The sequence below is a fragment of the Ixodes scapularis genome, unplaced genomic scaffold (assembly GCF_016920785.2).
Source record: "Ixodes scapularis isolate PalLabHiFi unplaced genomic scaffold, ASM1692078v2 PGA_scaffold3__209_contigs__length_174095766, whole genome shotgun sequence".
Taxonomy (NCBI): Eukaryota; Metazoa; Arthropoda; class Arachnida; order Ixodida; family Ixodidae; genus Ixodes; species Ixodes scapularis.
This window is the reverse complement of record NW_024609868.1, coordinates 130,564,387-130,588,305: the sequence shown is the minus strand read 5'-3', so window position 1 is coordinate 130,588,305 and position 23,919 is coordinate 130,564,387. Positions and strand designations below refer to the sequence as shown.

General features: G+C 43.2%; 1 protein-coding gene and 1 pseudogene across 3 annotated transcripts in view; one reads left to right on the top strand and one right to left on the bottom strand.

The window, feature by feature from the left end:
- The first annotated feature begins 623 nt into the window (after positions 1-623).
- Positions 624-3,748, top strand: LOC115323081 (annotated as a pseudogene).
- Positions 3,749-5,428: 1,680 nt separating this feature from the next.
- Positions 5,429-23,919, bottom strand: part of LOC8052374 (Golgi-associated plant pathogenesis-related protein 1) — a 119,763-nt gene continuing 101,272 nt past the window's right edge. Inside the window, exons 1-5 of one of the 3 annotated variants that reach the window (XM_029983479.4) lie at positions 18,054-18,109; positions 11,343-11,395; positions 6,812-7,210; positions 6,317-6,446; positions 5,429-5,917 (exon numbers count right to left, since the gene is read on the bottom strand). In XM_029983479.4, coding sequence (XP_029839339.1) covers positions 5,685-5,917; positions 6,317-6,446; positions 6,812-7,210; positions 11,343-11,393 — 813 coding nt within the window. In that variant the 5' untranslated portion in view covers positions 11,394-11,395; positions 18,054-18,109 and the 3' untranslated portion in view covers positions 5,429-5,684. Of the gene's footprint in view, positions 5,918-6,316; positions 6,447-6,811; positions 7,211-11,342; positions 11,396-17,973; positions 18,110-23,919 lie in introns of those variants that run through there. The other 2 variants (XM_029983480.3, XM_029983478.4) reach the window with 2 other exon arrangements.

Sequence of the window (23,919 nt, the reverse complement as noted above, 5' to 3'; positions counted from 1 at the left end):
TCCCTATTCATTGACGTTCTCAACGGCGCCGCAATTTCCTCGGCTACATGTGATAATAAGACGGCGGAGACTCACCGCGTCCCGGAGTTCCTCAGCCGTCAGTAAGTATAGGTGATTGTGCGTTGGAACTCTAGGCCACCTGTTTCACCTCAGCGATACAAGTCGTGTATATCCAACAACTCCTAGACTATTTCAAGGCCTCCGCAACGTTCCCTTTCCACAACATGACGTCATCACTGTGAGATCGGCCCGAATCTGAGAACAACGGGCTCGGCTTGGAACGACCTACGGCTTTGTAAAATGTATGGCCCGGCGCAAATAGTTAGAAACCGTTTCAAAAATCTATTCTTATAGAACGTGAATAATTAAACTAGTAACAACGAAAACCTTCTTTTCGTCGCTTTTAAGTACGGAATATTTTACACGCCTGCATTTTTGCTACGCAAGAAACTTAATTGCGTTGATGTGTGGAGCGCAGTATCGCGGAAGGAACGAATTTTGGTGGCGCTTACTACCACATCTGGCAACCTTAAACAGTGGTAACGGCGCATTTGATTCCGGCCGCTGGTGTTGATTTGCTGCTTTCTGTTTTGTTCTTGTTTTTTTTTTTCGGGTTACACGACATGCCTGGCTGCTGTTGTGCGCCGAACTGGAACTCAAACTATCTGAGTGGGCCGAAAGTGCGGATTTACCGCTCTCCTTCTGATGCGGAACGAAGAACGGCTTGGACAAAAGAAATACCTCGCGAACACTTCGCGCCAACGAAGTACAGCGTGGTGAGTAATTCCTCTTCCCGCTGTTTTATTTTCGTGGTTGTTGCATGTTCCCTTGCTGTTCGGGGTATGGCAATGATTCTTGATCTTACCAGCAGGGATGTCGCTGTTTTCTTTCTTGACACGGGGAATAGTTTTCAAGGTCTCGCGCATAGTTCTGAACGGGTGACGAAGACGGCGTCAGAATACTTACAGGAAGTAGTTTTGTGTCTATACGAGTGCGCATTAGAATTATTGCGACGTGTAACTTACCGCTTCCCATTTTATTGTCGTGGTACTGTTCGTGAATCGCCTTTCCTATATTGAGATTTTTGCACTTTCTACAGGTCTGTGAAAAGCACTTTTCTCTGGGTGACTTTGCCACTACTACAAAGTACACGGACGAAAAAACTGGACGAGTGCTTGAAGTTCCTCTCCAGTTAAGGCGGCTGAAGCCCTGCGCTACTCCTAGCATCTTCCCCAACTGCCCTGCATACCTGTCCCGCAACACACCTGCTTCCCGCGAAGGTCCTCAAGAAAAGCGCACTCGGCTTGAAGCGGAGGCCCTGCAGGGAGCACTGACGCTCTCCACCGAAGCTTATAAAGACGAACAGAGAAAGAATTCTGTTAGCAGCTTTGACGAACTCGTGGCTGCTCTCAAGAAATTCCAGGCGGCCGATTTCTGGACAAAGCTGGTCACTGACAAGCAAGTGCTTTTCTTGAACTTTGCTCCTCGGGATGCACCAGTTCTGCGCTATTCAGTGACGGTCTCTGCAGATCTTTCATTGAAAGCGTTCTTTGGGGAGCTGCAGCTGGACAAGGTTGGTCTTCTCATTTTTCCAATGTGTGTGTCTGACATTAGCGAGCTAGAGAGAGCTTTAGAGGCTGTGCATGGTTTTGCCAAGAACTTCTCTAACGATCAGCAGCGACTAGAAATTGTGTTAAAGAAGACAGTGGTAATTCTACAGGAGCTGTCATCAGGAAATTATGAACTTCTTAATGCAGCAGGTACACATGCTTCTAGGGAAGTCTCTGAATTACCCTGCAGACCTGCTTGTGTTTTCAAGTATCGTGTTCACAATATCTCCACACGCTTATAGGTTCATCCGGAGCACGTCAAAGCTCGAACTGCCCCATCCTGACACTCTTAGGCGTGTCTGTGCGCTGTACTGTGTCAACCCTTGCACAAAGCAGCAAAGTACCCTATTTTTGTCCTATGCAAAAAGACTTGCAGCTGCAATGAACGATCATGAGAAGACTGTAACGCTAGTCATTGATGAAATACAGATGCAGCCGTACCTCGACTATTAGGGTGGAACCGTAGTAGTAATGGCCACAAACAGTATAATTGCTGCAAAGACGGCATATGTGTTCATGACCCAAAGCCTTTTGTCAGCGAGCAAAGATGTTGTGCATATTCTGCCAGTAGTGCAGATAGATGCAAAACAGTTGCATGAATTTCTTCGTCAGCTGATAAATGAGCTCGAGAAGACCGGACTTCGAATTTTCGCAGTAGTTTTAGACAATAACTCCATCAATGGCAAGGCTATATAATTTTTTGCACAACCTCCAAAGGTTAACACTGTGTACCAGCATCCTTCGGACCAATCACAACCCCTGTTTTTTTGTTTTTTTTTATACTGTTTACGTGCTCAAGTGTGTAGGGAATAACTGGCTCAACCAGCGAAAGAGCAGCAAGTGCATGTTTTTCCCCGATATTAATTCTGCTGGCGATCAACCGCATGTGCTGACAGCTTCGTTTAATGCCTTGGTAGAGCTTCATGTGAGAGAAAGAAATGAGCTGGTGCGACGTGCTCCAACTTTATGCTTGAAAGCACTCAAACCTTCGAGTTTGGAACGACAGAATGTGAAGCTTGTCATGAAGATCTTCAACATTCTTACTGTTGCAGCACCTTTAAGCACCAAGGTTGCAACATTGCAGCATGCCAAAGGCACAGCTGAATTTATTAACGTTATCGTTGGGTGGTGGTGCATAGTAAATGTGAAAATGCCAAACAAGGGCCGGCGTCTTCGGGACAAGCTTCAGGTGCCCATAACGGTAGTGTCTTGCCCCCAAATTGATTTCCTGAACAAAGTAGTCAAGTGGCTAGACTACTGGGAAAGCCTGAAGCATGATGCAGGCCACCTCACAAATGTGACACACAATGCACTTCGTCACACATCGCTTGCTTTAGTTCAAATGTCGCGTTACTGTATTGAAGAACTCGGCTTCAAGTACGTCCTTCTTGATAAATTTCAGTCTGACTGCCTTGAAGATAGTTTTGGACGGTACCGACAATTGTGCGGCGCACAGTACCACATCTTGATCCGCCAAATATACGAGTCGGAACACAAACTCAGATTGCAGAAGGTTCTTGAGCTTCCCAAGTTCGACGACATCTCGCTGTATGCCCGCACTGATGGGGTGAATGCTGGCGTGAAGCAGTTTGATGTTGAAGTGACAGCAGTTGACGTTGAAAAAAAAGAACACATGCTCCCAGCTATTACATACGTGGCTGGGTACTGTGCGCATGCTGCGCTGAAAAAGCGCATGTGCCCATTCTGTAACGAGAACCTTATGGTAGACAACCGCTCTCTTGAAACTGAGGCAGAAGAGCTCATTGGCGGGTGTAACAAGAGGTGAACTAAAGTTCCCGCAGGCCGTGGTTGTAAATGCCGTGCTGACAAGGAATATTGTGCTGGAAAAATTGAGCAGCGAATGGTATGCGATAAAATTATATTCTTGTGAAAAGCAAAAATATTTGCTTGTGTCCCTGACAACACCCCTTGTTGAGTATAACGAGGACCTGGGCGTCTGTGAAAACGGCCATTTACCTCACTTGGTGATGGGTTATGTACTAAGTGCGGCTGCCAACACATTGTTGAATAACTTGTGAAAACGAGAAAACAACATGCTTGCTGAAGCCAAAGCAGCAAAGCGGAAACTGAAGACGCTTCAGGCATAAGCGCATAACGTCTGCTATCATTTCGACTGCTGCCTGGAAATTGTCACACAAGTGTTTTTTTTTCTGTGTTCTGACTTATTTGTGTTTATTGTTCTCTTCAATTTGTGCAAACAATTTATTTGGAGACATTGCTGTATGTTGTTTACAACTTTGAGGATTTTCTTTTTGCTTTGTTTTGTTGGAAATGCTGATGTATTATTATTTTTGTTTGATACTTTGTTTATGAATGTGTTATCAGTTCATTTGTTGAAGCTATTCCTGAGAAACTGTATCTTTGCCACAAACCCAAGTTCTTACGTGTGTTACAAGCCTATTTCATAAACTTGTCAAGCTTATTCCTGCAAATTAAAGAGTGTAAATCTGTACCCCCGAAAAGCAGTTGTGATGTTTTAATAATTGATGTGAAAATCGGGGCGCCAGGACTCTTGCTTTTAATTTTGTTAATTAATATGTTCACAAATCGTGCGTGAGTCCTGGACTCGTTAAATGTTTGCAGACATAGATGACATGAAAGTGAGAATTAGAAGAATAAATACAAAACACGACTTGAAACGTCCTACGAGCGCCAGTCTATTTCGTGTGCGTTTCTTCTTCGTCCTTGTTTTGCGCTATTAACCTTTTAAATAGTCATGAACTAACTAGCTCAAACCAAAGTCTTAATTCCTACGAGCTTTTCTGAAGTAAAACGTATTGTCACTGTTCCAGTCTCGAACATTAAGCGCCGAGAACGAAAAGACTCGCATTACAAAGCCTGATCGAGTGGGTGAAGCCAGCTTCCAGGCCGATCTCACTTCGATGACGTCACGGGAGCTTGCGGAGGCCTTGAGATAGTCTAGGTGGTGTTGATATATCACGAACCTGGTTCTTGCCACGGTTCAATAACGATAAATAGACGAGAGGAGCAGGAGCGCAAGGGTGAAGTTGAGCCATTTTTTGTTCTGTTTTTCCAGGCGGCCTTAACTTTTTTTTTCTTCTAAAACTGCTTTGGGACTGTCGCAGGACAGTAGGGTTAAAAGCTGAAGCTCTTCTAACTCTCTGACGCACTTGTTTGGCTCCCCTTCGAAATCTTCGTACCGTCAAACACGACTGAGGAATGGGCAGCCACATGGCATCCATGCATTTTAAACACATTTCTAGATATTTGGCTGTGCGAGGAGGAAGGTTTCCTTCCCTGTGTCAAGTCATTGCTCCTGCAGAAGTTTGGATCGGCTTTACCCTATAGTGCACCTCTCAAACATGTAGAAGTACAGTTGCGAACTTCTTGTTACGCACTTTATTCTGGGAACATGTAGGCTTTCTTCATGATTCGAATATTTTCTTGGTATATGAGGGGTAAATTTTAAGATGCAGATATCACGCTACGAAAACCAGATGCATTTAAAAAAAAGTATTTTAATATGCTAAAATATTTTCATTGTTTTTGCATTCTGTATATAAATGTATTTTTGTTATAGTTCTATTTATACTCAAATACAGTTTTGCCTAAGCATTTTTATTTTGTATTTTGATACATTTTGATGTATTTTGCCAATGCCCCTAGTAAATTCTTGGAAATGAAACTGCTATCTCCACTATGCCCTTGTTTGTTCTATTTGGTTCTTTTTTATATTTTAAGACTGCCGTTCACCCCAAACTAACATGTATAAAGGGCAGAATCAACCATTTTCACTGTAATTAAGATATACAAAAATAGCACTGTTCCTTTATGAGCCCATTCTGTATAAGCTTTTTATTTTGCAAAACGTATATACAAAAGTTTAACGAAACCTGTAACAAACTTCACTTATAAATGTAGAAAACAATATTGTGCAGGGAGGCATCTCACTAGCAACCTCTCTGACGTTTAATCTTGGTCTTAGCATAAAGCTATGGAATACTTCTCGGCAAATAAATAATCTTTGGGCACTGTCGCCTCGCGTCCAGCAATGAAGATCCAGAAAGAGGCGGGTTATCGGACGGGGCATCGTCACTTCTTGGGAGGAGGCACGTTCTGGGCGAAACTGCCGATCATGTTCCCTGCAGGGTTGTAGTTGGCCACGACGAGGAGCTTCCCCGTGGCGGTGCGCGCCCTGCCGGTGCCCAGCTCGGTGCTCCCCTTCCAGATCACCTGGGTGAAATGGCCGCTGCCCAGGCTGCGAGGCTCACCGCCGAATCGGTGGTCCTTGATCTCGCTGTACCAGGAGTCTACCGCTTCGCGCCCTGTTAAAAATAAGTTTTCTTGTTATGCATTTATGCTTACAAAAGCATCTCCGACAAAAATTATTAGAGTTGTTTTCACCTCAAAGATTAACCACGCACCGCCGAACCCTCACTTTCCGTCCAGATGTAGCGCTAGCTATAAGACCTGATGCCAAAATTTTATAGAAAGTCGTGATCTGATTGAAACTTAGACGATATATATTTTTAAAGTGTTTAATAAGAAAAGGGTCGCCGAAGAATTCCACCAATGCACGATTCTGAATGGAGCCACACAAGGGGAACGGGCTCCATTCTGAGTGCTCACAAAATTCGAGAGCCGACCAAAATGTATCTGTCTAGAAGCAGCTTAAAACTCGGTGTCTCTTCTATATAGGAAGGGGAAACAATGTTTTCACGTACCTGTCACTTCCTTGGTTGGATCCGATGACCAGGCCATGTATATGTTTTCGCCGTACTTGTGTTCTTGTCGGTGTTCAAACCGGTCCCTCTTTGCCAAGTTGTCTGCCCATTCTTGTGCGTACTTGCACAGCTGCCAAACAACATAGCACAAAAGTAAAAATAAATCCAGCTATTGGATTGGCAGGTTTATTGTTTTCTACCACTCAAAGAGTGATTAGCTTTTTCACTTCAGGTATATTTAATGTTCATAATTCAAATGTTCTATCGGCGTTTTAAGCAGCGGTGTTAATGTGGGCTTTGTTCATTCCTTTTATAAACCGAACGTTCGCTGGGACGTCAAAGACTGAGCAGCGCCTGGTGGTTCTTGCAAAGAAAAACGTCTATATTATCGAGTAGAGACGTACAAGCCGCCTTCGGAACCTACATTTTTTTTTATAAAGTAGATAGTATTTACTTGAGAAATCACTTCACGTTATTCGACCAAGTCGAACTTACCTGACTACTGTGCTTCAGGGGTGGAACTCCATGAATTGCCCTGTAGTGATTGTGCCACTTGAGACTGTCCTCCTGGAACTCTTTCTCGCTCATCGCCTTGGCAGGCTTCGAAGGCTGGACATCGACGGCAGCGGGTTTCGGTTCCTTCTTGCCAAACCAGGAGGACAGGACGCTCTTCCTGGGCTTGGAATGCTCCGTCGTGTCAATCAGCGAGTCTCCGCCATCGGTGACCACTTCTTCGCGGACCTCCTCCGTGCCATCCGGATGACGGACAACTGTCCTCTTGACCATGGTCCTGGTGACTTTCTCGCACTCGAAGGCACCATCCGAGAAGCCGGACGACGTTCCTGTCACCTGGACCACTCGCCGCGTGGTCCTTGTGGCTGTGACCATGCCGGACTGTCGGGGGCAAAATAGGAATGTTCTTAAAGTGGTGTCTTAAAGTCACGCAGCGAGTTCAGGATCCCCTAGGGCTACTGACAACTTAAGAACTCAGGGCGTGTCCAGTCTTGTGCATTTTATTTTGACGCCACAGCCTGTGTGTATCGGCCAATGTCACAGGCTGTGACATTGGCCAATAAGGAGGCCGAAGAACGAATCACGCAGCAAGAAGCGTAATCGTGATAGGTCACATCCTGTGTTTCTTAAGCTGTCAAAACGAGTGTAAATGAATCTGGTGATGCAGCGTTTCACCACAACTCAGTGAGCAGACAAAGGCTAAAAGACTTACAAACACAGGCGCAAAGACTAAAAGCGCAAGGTTGCAGCGCGTTCACAGCGCTTGCTTTGAGCCTGTTGACAGCACGACACGCACGAAAAATGTTAATAAAAGAAGCCACAAATACCGTGATGTTGCCATTTAGGCGCTGCTTGATTAGCTCTACGGTCTTGTAATGTTGACAGCGCTCTGAGTTATGGTGAAGCAGCATAGTTTTTTTTTTTTTTTCATTTCACAATACTGCCAGCCCTGTTAAGGGCCAAAGCAGGAGTGGATAATACAAAAACAAAGAATGTACACTGCGTTCTGTACATCGCACACGTACACACAAAAAAAAGCCGGTGTTACAAATCCGCTTACAGAGGCGTGCCAAAAACACACATATATATATATATATATATATATATATATATATATATATATATTTTTTTTTTTTTTTTTTTTTTTTTATTCAAACAGCACACGTAGAGCTTTCTCGAAATCAGAAATCGACTCGAGAGCAACAACAGCACCTGGAAGTTTATTCCAAGAATCTATAGCCTGCACAAAAATGATTGTTTAAATATATTTATACGGGCGTGAATGGGTTCGAGCACTTTCGGGTGATGTAAGCGCTCTGAACGGTGGCTTTTGGGTGTTACATATTTAGAGCTGTCGATTTTGAGAAGGTGATTATAAATTTGAAAAAATAATTTCAGGCGTTGACATATTCTCCTTTTTTTCGAGGGCTGCATGTCTGCCTGCTTTTTTAGCTCCGTCACAGACGTCGTAGTCCTGAAATCAGAAAATATCGTACGCACCGCAAGTGACTGAACCTTTTCAAGCTCATTAGAAAGCGTGGCCTGCAAGGGATCCCACACCTCGGAAGCATACTCCAGTGTTGGTCTTACAAGAGCTTTGTAGGCAACAAGCTTAACCGAGGGAGGTGTCCTATACAACTTCCTTCGTAAATACCAAAGTTTTTTAGTTGCCTTTTTTGTTACATAATCCACATGTTTGTTCCATTTCAGATCGCTAGTAATAACCACACCCAAGTAGTTATAGCTGTCAACTTTAGTAAGCCTGACATAATCAAGCTCGTAGTCAAAGTAAAATATATTTTTTTTTTATTCGTGAAGTGCATGTATTGAGTTTTCTGGGTGTTTATTATCATATTCTTTTCACTACACCATGACGAGATGCGATATAAAATATCATTTACTTCTATCTGATCGTTAACTGACGAAATGGGAGCATATATAATACAATCATCGGCAAACATTCTTACTTTCACGCGCCCGTTACTACAGATAGAACACACACTGTTAACATAAATTAAGAAAAGCAAGGGACCCAACACGGGGCCCTGTGGAACCCCTGAGTACACGTCCAACAATTCCGAAAAGGTGCCATTTACATCGACGAACTGCCGGCGATTTCTGAGATATGCGCTAATCCATCTTATAATCAATGAAGGAACACCGTAGTTAATTAAAACATTAATTAGTTTAAAATGTGGTACTCGATCGAACGCTTTAGACAGATCTATAAAAATGGCATCCACTTGCAGGCGATTATTAACATAACCGGAAATCTCATGATAGCATTCAAGTAGTTGGGTTGTTGTTGAATACCCTTTCCGAAAACCATGCTGATTGGAACTTAGGATGCCCTTATTCTCCATAAAAGAAACTAGCTGTTTATTCACAATGTGCTCTAGTAGCTTACATGACGTACAGGTCAAAGAAATGGGGCGATAATTATCAACTGAATCACCCTTCCCACTCTTTTTCACGGGCAAAACTCTTGCTAATAACCAATCGTCCGGTAAAACAGAGTCTCGGAGTGAAATGAAGAATATAATTGTTAAGTATTTCGCACCCATTCAGCGTATCTTCTTAGAAATTCATTTGGAACAGTATCTGGTCCTGGCAATTTCCTAGTATTAATTGATAACAATAAGGATACGATACCTTGTTCCGATACAAAACCACTCACATTAGGGCCTTCATCGTTGGGAATGCTGCTGAATTCAGTTGAATCTATTGTAAACAATGACTGAAAATAGTGATTGCATTGAGACGACATTATGGCCCTGTCGTGCACAACGTTGTTATTAACACGTAACTGACTTATCTTAGTCCGTGACGGAGTAAGCTAACGCCAAAACTTTTCAGGGGAGGATGAAATGAATTCTGGCAATGACTTTGTAAAATAGGTTTCCTTGGCTAGCTTTATCAATGTTTTTAACTTGTCACTCTGCTCACAGATAGCAGGAGAATGATGCTTTCGAAGCATCATTCTCCTGCTATTTGTTTGTAAATGAGAAGAACATAAAACACACAGAAGGACAAGACGATTTCCTTAGCATTTTGTGTGCTTTTCATTAATTATATTACCCTTACCAGCATGCTCTCCTTTTCGAGCAGAGTAGAGTGAACGTCTGATTTTATTCGAGCTCTAGGGCGAAGCATCTTTTTCTGTCACAACTCTATGGTAACCATGACTCTGGTTAGAGGCAGCCTTTTATTTTATTATACTTATTACTGAAAAAAAACGCAGAAATTAATCAGTGAACTCTCCTTCCTTTCATCGTAAGCCACAGTAGTCAGAGACTAAAACATACAAACACGAACACGCATACTAAAAAAGCGATGCCACAACTAATTCACCGAGTATGGTTGGTTTCGTCACTGATAACATACGCAAGAAACTTTGCGAACGCAACGGCGTTGCGCTTTGGCGCTGCTTGACTGGCCATATCGGCTGGAAGGGTGGTGAAAAATTAGTTCAATACTAAGGTGAAGCTAAGTACAGGCTTTTAAGGTAGAAGTAAAGCCCACATCAGACGGCGTTAAAGCTACAAACTTATTGCACAAATTCAGTCGTACATCTCTACTGCGTGGTGTACGCTAAAGACGCCAGGTTAGTAGTTGCACTACCCAGGTTAAATTTTTCATCTACAGCAAAAAGGGCCAATTGAGGCTTTTTAGCTTCCCGCGCTCTATAATGACAGGAACAGCACAATTTAGAGACTAAGTGTGTTAGCGAAATTCCCCCGTTGGGCACAGCGGTTTACTCCAATTTCTTTCGAACATTAATTTTATTTAAGCACAATTTTTTTTAACGTAAATGGATATTAAAATTTTCTTTGCGTTTTAAGTATAGTGATTCTTTCAGTGCGCCTTCGCTTGGTGGATGTTATGTACAGCCGGGAGGAAAAGTTTGGGCGGCACGGTAGCGCGTGCCGAAATGCATCGCCGCGCCGTCCGACGACGCGCCGCCACATTCAGGAGTCGCCCTTCCGCATGCGCGCCATTCGTGGTCGCCATCATGTCACTTTCGCTCGTTTCTTTCCGACGAACTCCTGATAAGAAAAGTCGGTCGCGTTAGCGCTTCGCTGGCTGTCATGCTGCGCGTCTGCTTCAGCCGCCTCGGCCGCCGCGATTTGTAACGGAGCACGCGGGGTGGGGAAACCAGGCGCTTCGTCACCCAGCGTGGCTGCTGAGGCAGCTGAAGAGGACGCAAGGCATGGCAGCCAGCGAAACGGCAACTTGCGCACCTGTCGCCGACTCCGGTTATCAGGAATGCGTCGCACAGAGACGAGCGAAAGAGACATGTCTGCCTGCGTGAAGTGCGCGCATGCGCAAAGCGCGGCTTTTTAATGCGGCGACGCGCCGTTGCACGGCGCGGTGATGCATTTCGGCACGCGCTGCCGTGCCCCGCAAACTTTTGCTCCCGACAGTACCTTTTTAACCATCTCAATAAAACTAAGATGTCCTAGAATCGCCATGTTCTCGCTAATTTGCTATGATAGGTGGCGAACATTCTTACCTTGTCTACGTGAGTCGTCACAGTCTCCTGGGTCCCATTTCCAGCCGACATGCCTGCGCAAAAGAAGGTATGGCGTCAAACAAACCACTGGTTTAACATTCTTAAGGTGGAATCACGTAATACTTCCCCATTTAGTGTTAGCACTATGAATTAAAAACAATTGTGTTGATAAGTCACCAGTTTTTATGATACTCTATCTGGTTTTTTTTTTTTTTGAGTACTGATTGTTATAAAATACCATTTTTATGATTTTAAACGCAGTGTAGGATAGTGCGTTTTATTTCATGCGCCCGTATTTTTTAGGTCATATCTTGCTTCGATTAAAATGCAAAATGTTCACACTGAAAAGGTTTTTTCTAACTACATGTTTTTGAATATCACATGTTTGTTTTTAGTGCATTTAGCTTCTTTCGTTGAAGCGGGAAAGAGAGCTATTTTTTTTTGTGTCTCAAGTGGAAAATTACCTGCATCTATCAATTCCAAAAGTCATTCCGCGTTAAATGCATAATAATTTAAACAATATCTCGTAAGCGATATGTGATGTCATGATTCGGATTCTGCTATATTGAGTCTGAATACAAGCTAATTTTTAATAAAAATACGTTCATTTATTTTTTACATTTTGCCAATGAATATGCTGTCTTCTCATAACAAAATTATAAAATGCCCAGGTCACACGCGTGACACAAGCGTTGCAATCTTAGGAGCCTGACTTTTGCATAATATTATATTGCTACAAGGCGTTATAATTAGCTCCAGACTACTTTCCTTTGCTCTTCTATGGGCCGCCTCGGTGGCTCCGAGGCAAGAGCGCCGGCCTACGGATCCCCAGGTGGAGGGTTCGAATCCCGACCGAGGTGCCCGCAATATGACGGAGGCTTATTGCGGAGGAGGCGCCGGTTAACCGAGCTTTCGGTTGCACGTCAAAAGTTCCCCAGGAGGTCGAAATTAATCCTCAGTCCTCCGCTGGGGCATGTCAGACGCCCGTCGCAGGTTTGGCATGTAAAACCCCCAAATTTGACTTTTTTTTGGTGTTTTTATGGCCTTTCATTCACACGTCACGTAATTTCCGAAGTGTAAAACTTGACAAAGAAGCCACATATGAAGCGAAGAACCAACAGAAAAGCATAAATCTTGCACTTGTTTGGCAATTTATGCCCAAAGTTGGGACATAAAAACCCAACTACAAGACTTGAAGCCACACTCTGGCACTTGTTCGGCGATTTAAGCCCAAGGGTGACAGATGAGAATCGATCTACCAGCAAATAAACCTAACTTTGGTACTTCTGTGGTGATTGAAAGCAAAGATACACAGACTATGGTCAAAGAAGGTCAGGTTTCGCTCTGCTTTGACTTGTGGTATTTTTAAGCTTTCTAAAGCCAAAAAGCAAACTTTGGTCTAAGTAATTGTGCTCCCAGAGCTCCTTCAACTGATATCTGTTGGTGATAGTGAGTACGCATTGTCTTGTTGCTCAGAATCTACGGATGTCTACTTCTTCTTTTAATTTGAGATCCATAATGCATTTTAGAAAACGGGTTATATTGATATCTGCGCAACCTTATCCCAATTTTTTAATTTTATTATTTTTGCCTACTTTTATATTTTCTGTGAACTATTTTTACGGCAACCATTTGGAAGTGGTTAATCGAATTCGTATAAAGTATTCACTTCCCAAATGACTTCAGAAGAAATACGTAAAAAAAGTATTTATTTTAAATTGATACCATATTGGCTCGAGTAATAGCCGCACTGCTTATGAACAAATTCTGTGGGCCTGCTTTCTGAGCATGGGGATAGGGAATCACCACGATCGGCAGAAAAAGGACAGCAATTTGCGTGCAAAGATAACGTCTTCACGCGAAAATGCTATCTGCTCAGATGGCGATTTTACGAAGAATCGTGCTGTCAACCTCGTTATTAACAGTTTTTTTTTTTCTGTTTCTTTTTACAAATTACGATGATTGGTTGTTTTTGTGTTTTGCATGCAAGTAGATTCAAGGGTCTTGTTCATAACAAGAGCGGCTCTTACTCGATCAAATACGTTATACTCGTTATCTGGCACTCGGTGTAAGTAATTTCCCACTTATCAACGGTTTGAATTATATAAAGCCATCCAGATCGTCCTTTTAAATAGTCCGCTTCGCATATACTCGGTATTTAGTTTTGAACTCGCACTATAACAAAAAAGAAGTTAATCCGTTGTTCAAAGAAGTATGAAGGTCAGAAAACAACAAAGACCAAGACGAAGTACAATAACACGAGGTGCTGTAGGAACTCCAATAGTTCAAACAAGAAGCCAGGCCTGAGTTTGCGCCAAGCATGATTATGTGCGTCGTCTCGTTATCTGACTGGCCAGAGCATGCACGTGCTCTGAGACGCCGCCAAACTGCAACGCCAGATCTTGATCTCCATCATATAATTGATAATATCCCCAAGTACGGTGAGACATACATTGAACTATACTGTGATATGCGTTAGCAAGACTTCACAAAGAGAAAACGCAACGGCTCATTCGGGCCAATCAAAGCACAGGAGCAAGGCAGGTGACAGCTCTCTACAGGAGAACAATCCAACGGTACGTTGTAACATGTGCCGCTCCGACACTCTGGTGGGATCGCAGGTCCCGTAGCTTTCGCCGTTGGCCAAGTTATGCTGAGACGAAGCCAAGACACGAGCAACGCATTCCCATAAATTTCAAAAGTTTCTCACGGAAGTCTCGAAGCGAGAGTTAGGTACTTTTGCAGGCTTCTAGCATGAAAGGACATAAACGACGCCATGAGTTTCGCTTTAAGTTCTTAACACACTCTTTACTTTCTCCGTGCTTCGACTACCATCCCTTGTAGTGCATCGGAAATTATTTTTAGACTAAAGACGGGGGTACAAAAAAACCCTTAAAGTGACTCAGACACACTCCTACAGTCACCGACATCCGATAGGAAACGAAGGACGGGGAGAGTTCCGAATGTCTTATCGACACGCCGGAGCCAATGAAATTCCGGGATCGGCCGATAAGAACGTCGAAGCACCAGTGAGAAAGCAAGAAACGTGAACATAAGTCTCGCCCCGTGTTTGTTCAGCTGACATTGACTAGTCGTTAGAAAACGTTGGAAAAATTCCTAAAATAATTTTTATACTTCTCATTTTTGTCACGAGATACGAGCGCGGTCTCCTGATAAAATATCGAGGTTGTTTTTAAACAGACAACAAGACGCGGATTTTTTTTTTTTTTCATGCCGGAGTGCTTATTGCTGATACGGTATTTTGAGCACATCCACTCGAAATTTCAGAAAACAATTCGAGGCGAACCAACAAAGAGCTCAATATGTCTGTATTTTTTCGCCACATGCAAAAAAGCGCGAAATTATTTAAGAAAACAATGTAAGCTAACACCACAACACAAATCGCGGTAGTTTTAGGTCTACCTATATAATTGATATTAAACATTTCATTTTAATTAACAATTGGTTTTATGCAAATCTGAATTCTAGTCTTTATTTCTGTTTGAATTACTCAACAAATTTACTCTTAGAGGAACCTTAAAGATGTTCGTTGCCATGGTCAGGCAAAGAAACAATTATGCAGAAAAGTACCACTTCTTAGACTCCCATATTCACTGAAACAACCTTCTGACTATAGATATTGTTATCAAAAATAGTTGCTCACGAAAGGGCGTAGATGCCGGAGGTAAAAGTATGCATTCAGACGGGACCGAGTTTCGCATAACCCAACCCGCGCTTTCTACCCTTTTGTACTAAAGGTTAGCAGTTGGAACCATAGTCAGTAGGCTTGCACTGTCTAGAGCAAGTTAACCTATCACAGCCTAGGCAAACCTACACTCCAATAAATATGGAGCATCGACTTTCCCGCAAGTAACCTGAGAGAGTCGATCACTGAGATCTAACGAAATGACCATGCTGAAATTATGAGTAGAAGAAAAAGAAACCCTCTGCACAGTTGCATTAGAATTCACGTCTCTCTAAGCCCAGCGCCGCAGCCCGGGCTCTTCTTGGGTGTAAACTTGCGTTCAGTTTCGTCTTTCGCCAAGCTAATCTCAATTTACTGCAGCGATTGGCCTCCCCACATAACTTGCCGGAAAGTAGACGTTCCATATTTTTTAGAATGTAGCCAGCGTCGTCTAGAATACTCGAGCCTATTCTAGGCATAACCTGGCATACCTTCAGCCATAAGTAATTGCCAATTGCTTAAAACGAAATAAACGTGTTCATATATAAATATATGAAACCAATTCCACACAGAGGGTGACACTTCTCCAGACTAGAAATATAGCCAGCTTCGTCGCGTATTCAAGGGCCTAAACATGAAATGATTTTCATTAAACAACCACGTTATTTAAGTTTGTATTAGCTTTTCTGAACCACTGTTCCTCTCAAAAGGCACGTGCAGTGCGCCTCAAACGTTACGCTGCCACGGCGTTTTCCGTTCCTGACAATCCCTGCGGGGTCCGATTGAACTATCTGAAGAATGTCTGGGTTCCCGATTTCTATCCAATCCTGAGAAGGTATCCCGAACGTTTTGGTGACAAATTTAACAATAAGTAGCCGACACAAGCTCGATGTTTCGGAACTCAGTGGCGGAGTTAAGTTTGCGGAGCGCTGTACATAGAGCGACACTGTTAGTGACAACAACACATTGTCGGTTTCTTTCGGACATACCTTTAGAAGTGAACGGAAGTCACCAGAATTACTAGTGTGGTGGAAATTGCTTATTTAGAGCACAAACCTAAGTGATAAAAATTGGTACCGACAAAAAAAACCTTATTTAGTAAAACGTGAAAAAGCCAACACGTCGTGATTGTGCTAACGGTGTACGCAGTCCACTTTCGTAGGTTTTCCTTTCTCTAGCGAAGGGATATATATGAAGCGCAGAAAATTTCACTTAACAAAAAAGTTGCCAATGGTTAAGTACCTGCCCAACAATATTAGAACGTACGTATCGTATCAAGCGAGTGCGTTTTTTCTGTTTTATGGTATTTAACTGCCCCCTTACGTAATGCAATAACTGGGCCTTTAAGGTGAAATAAATGAATGAAGAAAGGAATGTCTATACGTCCACAACATGGACAAACAAAACGGTGTTTCGAAGCAAAATAACAGCCTACGTATCCCCAGCCATAAAGGTAAAATTAAGGTGCCCGCATTTTGATGAAAGCTTAATGAGAGAAAAAAAAAGTGTCGCTGGAAATTTTCCTGGCGTGAAGACAAACACGGAGATCACAATTAGTCTCACTCCTTTGCTGGATGCACATCGTCAGTTCGTCAAAGTACTCGTAAAATTTTATTCTACTTAACGACTCTAGAAGTAGATGTTGTAGACATTATCAACAGAAGTTCGAAATTAAACAAGGCACGCGGTTAACTATACCCTTAAATTTGTTCCGGCAATAACGTAAAGATAAAAATTATTGAATAACTTTCTACGGACACTTCTTATACTCGTTTTCAACTAAGAAAAGATAAAGTTTTGCGCATTGCTCGCACGCTGCGCGAAGAAAATCTAACGAGATTTGGTTGTCAAAAGAATTAGGGTGGGGTGTGGGATAGCTGGATCTTACTTAGAAGAAACGACGTAGCACACAGAATACGAAGACGACGTTTAAGGGTGTATACCGGACAAGTGCTTGTCTTGTGAGCACCCTTCCAATTCATTTTCGTTGTTTGTGCCCTGTGTCAATTTCGCTCTCTCAGAAGAGGAAGCGATGCTTTTGGCGTTTGAAACGCGTAAGTCTAGATAAGATATCATATATCTAATGTAAGATGCACCTACATGTATATATTTTTTTTTTCAATTTTATACATAAAGGAGAAAATTAGTAATGTCAACGAGGCGCCGGACATTTTTACTACTCTTCTTAAAGTGAAAACGAGCAAAGTAATTGTTTATTTTAACACCTGATAATTAGATACACATTATCTGTAATTTATTCGTTCATAAACCGTGATAATCTCAGGGACCCTTTTTCGCAAAGAATATTTAGGAAAGGATTCTATAAGCTATTATCGGGGTACAAAATATAAAGATATAAATATATAAATATTGAAGATATTTAAAATTTTTACACTGTTATTATTGTAAAGCCAAAAGTGTTACGCGTGTCAATTTCATTGCAACGATCAAGGTCATAGTTTAAGATTGTACAAAAGGTGCTTAGTGCTGATCATTGGGTGAGCATGCGTTGATTCAGCACTACGAGCTTCTCCAGGACGTCCGGTGGCCAGGTCCTGGCCGTTCTTTGTTTAATTTTAACTCTAAAATATGCTACTATAAGCGACACAAATATTAAATAAAAAAACTTTGTTGTGTGTGGAAGACGGAGTTTAAAGAATTTTGACTTTAGGTGAATTGCGGTAAAGCTTATCCATAAGCTTTAAGTCGGCACAATATATTTTCAAGATCGTGTGCTACGAGATGGTGATGAAGCAAAAATTAACCACAAAGTTCTTAATCTACTGTAATCGTATATAGATTTATGCAGCGCTTGCTGCTGCTCTTTGTTCATAATACCCCTTAAAATAAATTCGATTTGCATAACATCAATTATTTTTCTAGTAGAATAAGCTCGGAGTTACATCGCCCAATCTGCGCAAAATGTTTACCAAAAAGTACAAATACCTTTGAGCAAACCCTTAAGCTGCGAAACAGCAAACTTCAGTAAGTATTCTGTTCGGGCATTCTCGTAGATCCTGACTTACTTGGCAAGTTTCACGGGCCCACCGCCTGCTGGACTGCGTGCGCGAGTTGTATTGGTACGGGCGTTATCGGGCGGTTATATAGCCCTTATCTACCTGAGCTGGGAACCCGATATTGCCGGGAGACCGCTATGCGTTGCACGCCCGAGGGAAACAACGTCCCGAGAGAGGGGCTTTCGTCTGGGGTCTAGGTTCGTAAACTGACGCACCTTTTGTTCTAGATACCGACACAAGCGTGCATACTAGCTCGTTTCCGAATAACGTACCCTGTATCACCTACTGCTCTTTAACGAACAGAAGCTGTTCTGTTGGATCAAGTTGTACGCCTCCGAAAGAAAAAAAACTAAATTAAAATGTATATTGCGAAGCCGAAGGTTTGGACGAGTTTGTGAATTATTATAGGCAACAACAACGAAAAAGGACCCGGTCAACAGAGCTGACTGTGCTGTGTGTTTCTTTGGACGTCGAGAAGTTGTCAGCCCCGGCGAGCGTCTATAGTGTCTTCGCTGCAAATGAAAGATTTAGCCCGCGCAGTTCCACTGCTTGCCAAGGGCATAGCCTCCTCTATACTCGCAAAGCCTGGCGGTTCGACAACGGAGCCATAGAGTGACCGGTCACAAATTTGGAGCACTAGGATCTGGTAGCACAGAGCATCAAAGAGCCATTCCGGGGGGAACCTAGACGTCAGCGCGCAGCTTTTGCAGCGGCGAGATTTCGAAACACACTTGTTCGCTCGGGAGAAATGTGTTTCGGCATCTCGCCGCGGTGGGGCGCCATTCACGTGACTCTCTTCTCATCCGTTGTGTGCCGCTCCACCTTTTCTATTTCGGCGGCCACTTCTAGTGGCGGTCTGCCGTGCTTTGTCAGTATATAGGAGGCTATGCCTGGGGTCTTTCTTTAACGCGCAGCACGCAGTAGTGATACACGACCGCACGCTGGTACGATGTTCATCCAGATCGAAAGCGGCAAGGTATTGAACCCAGGAACCCTGGGTTCTGCAGCGTAAGCTTTCTCTCCACGCGCTACCAGATGCAGCGCATTAAAACGCTGTCCACCGATCCCCCCTTGTAGAACTGAGGAGGCACACAGAAAGGCAAATTAGGGTGCTGACTTGTAACTCGTCTCAAGTCATTTTCCACTTCTTCGCGACAAGCAGTGCCATTTTAACATAGATGAGTACTACGTCAGCGGATTTATTTGTCGTTTTGCGTGTGTCCTCTGTTGCCCTGGTCCCTTTGCGCTGTTGCTGCACATATTGAAACCATTGTTAGCCAGGGAGCTCGAGATTAGCTGAAAACCTTTATCTACCTCACGATGAAAACAATCAAATCCGTTTTGATAGCGAAAGAATGATCGCTTTAAGTGGCGAAAATGTGTCATAGTAAGCAGATGATCGCTTGTAGCCGGGCTGGGCAAAAAAAAGTATCCCGGAATTCAAATACTGAGATGCGTGTAGTATAATAGCTAAATAGAGAGACTGAAATAAATTTGTAATTTATGTAATGGGGTATTCCAAAGATAACGTTGCGAACACGATAAAAAAAAGTATCCTGGAATACAAAAAAAAAAATGCATACCGAAATGCTTCTTTCATTTTTCCGTTCGAGGTCGGTGAACAAGCATATATAATAATGCGCTGCATTTCAAACAACGTCATATGTATCGCAAATATTAAATATGGATCGAAATAGGAATGTGCGAATTATCAAGCGATACACATGTTAATTAGACCAGAAAACAAATTTGAAAATTCCGAAAGTAAACTAACTACACTGAAGCATGAGTAGGTTTTCAAAAAGCTACTCATCATCAACGCAGGGACTATTTGACTGCAGTACAAGACTAGCGAAAGAGAAAAGCATCTCTACCGCCGCCGAAACGAATGAATACCGCCTTCATGGAAGGGAACTCCTGGAGCATTGAGACAACTTTCCTGGGGGGTCGTCAAGGTACTGAAAGATTTCCGCCCTCACATGGGTTTCTCCTGATTTGGTTAAGGGCGAATACTCACCGTCTTCGAAGTCGTAGAAGACGTGACGTGATCTGCCCAAAATGAGCCCTATTTCTCTTCATTTCCTATTTGGACCAAAGTGACTTTCAGTTTGGCCGGTAACTTGGAATACGAGGGTGTGTCGCATAAAAGGGGTACTCCGACGTTTTCTTTATAGTACCCCATTTGACTGAAATTTGGCAAAAGAGACACAAAACATCGCTGTATTAGTAACCAAAATGTCAAGTCAAAATAATTTTGTATTAATTGTTATTGATTTTGCAACTTTGGCACTTACCCTGCTTTCCAAACTTAAAGTCTGTACTGGCAACAATGAAAAAAATCATGAGCCATTGCACTTTGTGAAGGTGGGTGAACAGCGAAGCTGTTTAGCACACGACACACATCCGCCCTGAAGAGCCGGAGGAAACTAGACACGCGCGACGGGACCGCCACCCCGGAGAGCAGTAGGAAAGGAAACTAGGCACGCAAGCTCATGGAACGACGAAAAAGAGGGCGGTGCCAGCCATCCTCTTTTTCCGCTGTGCGATGCCGGTCGTACAGCGGCAAATCTCTGAGAAATGTTTATTATCTACCTGGAGAGGTGAACTGATCTTTAAAATGGGGCCAATTGATAACTAATCTACAAAATAGACCTATTGTTAAATTACTCAAGCATCAAGGAGAATGCAGGAAATGGTGTTCCAAGCGGCACCACTTTTTTTTTTTTATGACTGTGCATTCTTTATGGCAATCTTACGATCCCCCCCCCTCCCCCTTGATATATAGGGAATGTTTTGTGGTAATTAAAAATTCTTAATTCTGGGACCCCAGGCACCAGTCAATTTTGGACAAAAAACTATCGAGATCCCTGAGCCTGGCATGTATCGCGATACAATCGATGCACCTGATTCACAACTGAGATACAACTACATTTCTCGAATGTATCTCGATATGGAGACACAGATACCTAAATCTATATCTAAGATTCTAATGCGATACTACACACCTGGATCGTAGAAAACTTACCATAACCATACTGTGTCCCCCTTTTTTTTTCTCATTTATTCCCAGTTGGCACTGTGTGACACTGGAGACAGATTTACGTTAGGTTGGTTCGATTGACATAAATTGGCTAATTCTTTTCAGCAGTTCAGAAAATATAGTCACTAAGGGCTCAAAGAAGGCAGGACATGGCATAGTGCGCTCACGCCTCTTGCTTCGTGATTGGACCTTCGGGTTCTTATCAGCTCATGACGCCATTTGATTCGATAATGTGATGCTAGAGATTCGCCAATCCCTGCGTTTCTCAAACTGACGGTGATAGTATTCACTAACACTGAAACTGAACCATAGCCTCCTCTATACTCAGAAAGCCTGGCAGTTCGACGACGGAGCCATAGAGTGCCCTGTCGCAGATTTGGAGTGCGAGGATCCGGTAGCACAGAGCATCAAAGAGCCATTTCTCATGTACCTGAACATCAGCGCACAGGTTTTGCAGTGGCGAGGACCCAAAACACACTTGTTCGCTCGGGAAAAGTGTGTTTCGGCGTCTCGCCGCAACGGTGCGCCATTCACGTGGCGCTCCTGTCATTCGTTGCCTGCCGCTCCACCTTTTCCATTTCGGCGGCCACTTCTCGTGGCGATCTGTCCGCCTTTGGCAGTATATAGGAGGCTATGACAACTTAAACATAAAATAGTCGTATTCATCCACGTTCTTCTGTTTTTTTTTTTTTTTTTTACTTTTTACTCTAACTTTTAGTTTTGTTATTTAAAGATTGCACATTTAAGAATATTTCGTTAGTGTTTTTTTTTCTCCGTTATACATATTTCTCGGCACTCGAAACAGCAGTAGATCCCCGATCCGGCCTCTTAGCGAAATAAAGTTTGGAGACCCCTGCTTAGAAATCAACTCGACCCTCGGACGTCACACGACTGCGGTGGCGCTGCTGTCGGCACTGCACACACGCGGACGCTTCCCCCCTGAATTTGGTCTCTACGCAGTTTCCACACCTGGTTTCTTGGCCAAATCAGGGCTTCTTTGGGAACAGAGTCTTGGTGTGGAGGAAAATTTTGTTCTACCTGAATTTGCGGAGGCCGGTCTTGTTTTCTTCAGGACGCTACTCGCGCGCTTCAATAAACTCGCCGATTTGTGTCCCCTTCAGAACTTCGAACGAAATTAAGGCAGCTTAGGGTGTAGACGCAAGAAATAGGCAATATTTATGTCTGTTTTAATGCAATACACGTTCTTTTTTTTAGAGTGCAGCTCTTAGGCGCCTGTCTCCGGCTTGAGCGGCGTCGCCGTCGCCGTAACCGTGAGGTATCGTGACCCCCATGTGGTTACGTGTCCCATTTCTACACGCCTAGTGCGGCGCTCGTCAGTGAGAGCGCCTCTATACCTTGGAGTGGCTTGAAAGCGTGTGCATATAAACTGCTATGTTGAACATTCTCTTTGCGAGGCTTATACAAACATGGTTTTGAACCGAACATTGCTGCGTGGCCTTCCTACTACGCAGGGTACATTGAGAGCTGAGTAGGCATGACCCATCCGCGCACTGTTAAAGCTGTCGACGACAAGGTGCTTTTCGAATGTTATCGGTTTCCGAACAACTCTACGTACTTTCTTTTTCTGTTTGGGTGCGATCATGAAAAAAATTCCTAAATATTAATACAAAAGAATTCGTTAGACTGGGCTGTAATCAGTTCAAATGAATGGTAGTCAACAGGTTCACTATTTCTTATTTGCTTACTTCGCGATTTCGAAGGTGCCCTATACGTAGGGTCCCGTGCTTTCGGGGTTTATTTATTTTCGAAGTCGGGGTTGTTTTTTCGGAATTTTTTTCCCTCAGATTCGTGTTGTTCGATGTAAATTTTGGTGTCAAATCCAAAAGATCAAGTTTATCAAGTTTTCTTTTTTTTTTTTAATACGATACGTGTGTGGAATTTTCTGTTTTTAGGTACCATGCGGGTGTCCCGGTTACTTTGAAATCATCCCAGTACCGATAAGAGAAGGAAACAAGATAATGAGTGGGCGGTCTTGAACAGACAATGAACTCTGCGGGCATTGCAGTGCGGGTTGTGTTCCGGTAAACAAAAAAATAAAGCTGGAGTTACATATATTCATTCTTGAAACTCATACTCTTCTTAATCAAGAGCAGCCGCACCTCGGCTTTTTTCGTTTGATCCCGATTTTGATCAAACCGGCTGAGGGGGATACTTATCGGGGTTTACCGGTAAATACCAAACACACGGAACCCTAATTATACGTCCCAGTTCAAGATAATATACCCATGTGTTAGATGGCGCTCGTTCATTATTTGTAAATTAGCTCTACCAGAAAGCTTCGGATGAATATTTGCGCCCAGTAAGTGGAGCACCACCGTGCTTGCACGTGAAGGCATAAAATGAGCGCTCCTCTCCGTCCCACTTTTCTTATCGTGTTTCTAACTTGCAGGCAATGTTCACGTCATGCAACCTCGGCGGTCGCCATTCTTATTATTTTTGTCATCGTACGTCTCTCCCTCCTCTCAGACTCTATCCAAACATTGACTCGACCGCCCTCCGGAGTAGAGGTTTCGCAACTTGGCGCTTCAAAGCTCAAGCTTACCGGAAAACGTCGAGTGCCGCTTAGGATGCTTAGTCGAATGTAATAGACCCTTTAAAAAAAGTGCGCGACATCGAGTAGCTGCTCCGCAAATTATTCCAGTCTGTCGCGATTGTTTCGGCATGTACTCGGAGAATATATTGAAACGAGGGATGAGTCAGCGTTTGTCGGGAACTGAGATTCGATCACAGGCTTCATTCCCAAGCAAAACGACAGCCAATGTTGCTCGATGGCGTTTGTAGAGGGTCTATTCCTTCTGCTCTCCAGTTCTGGTG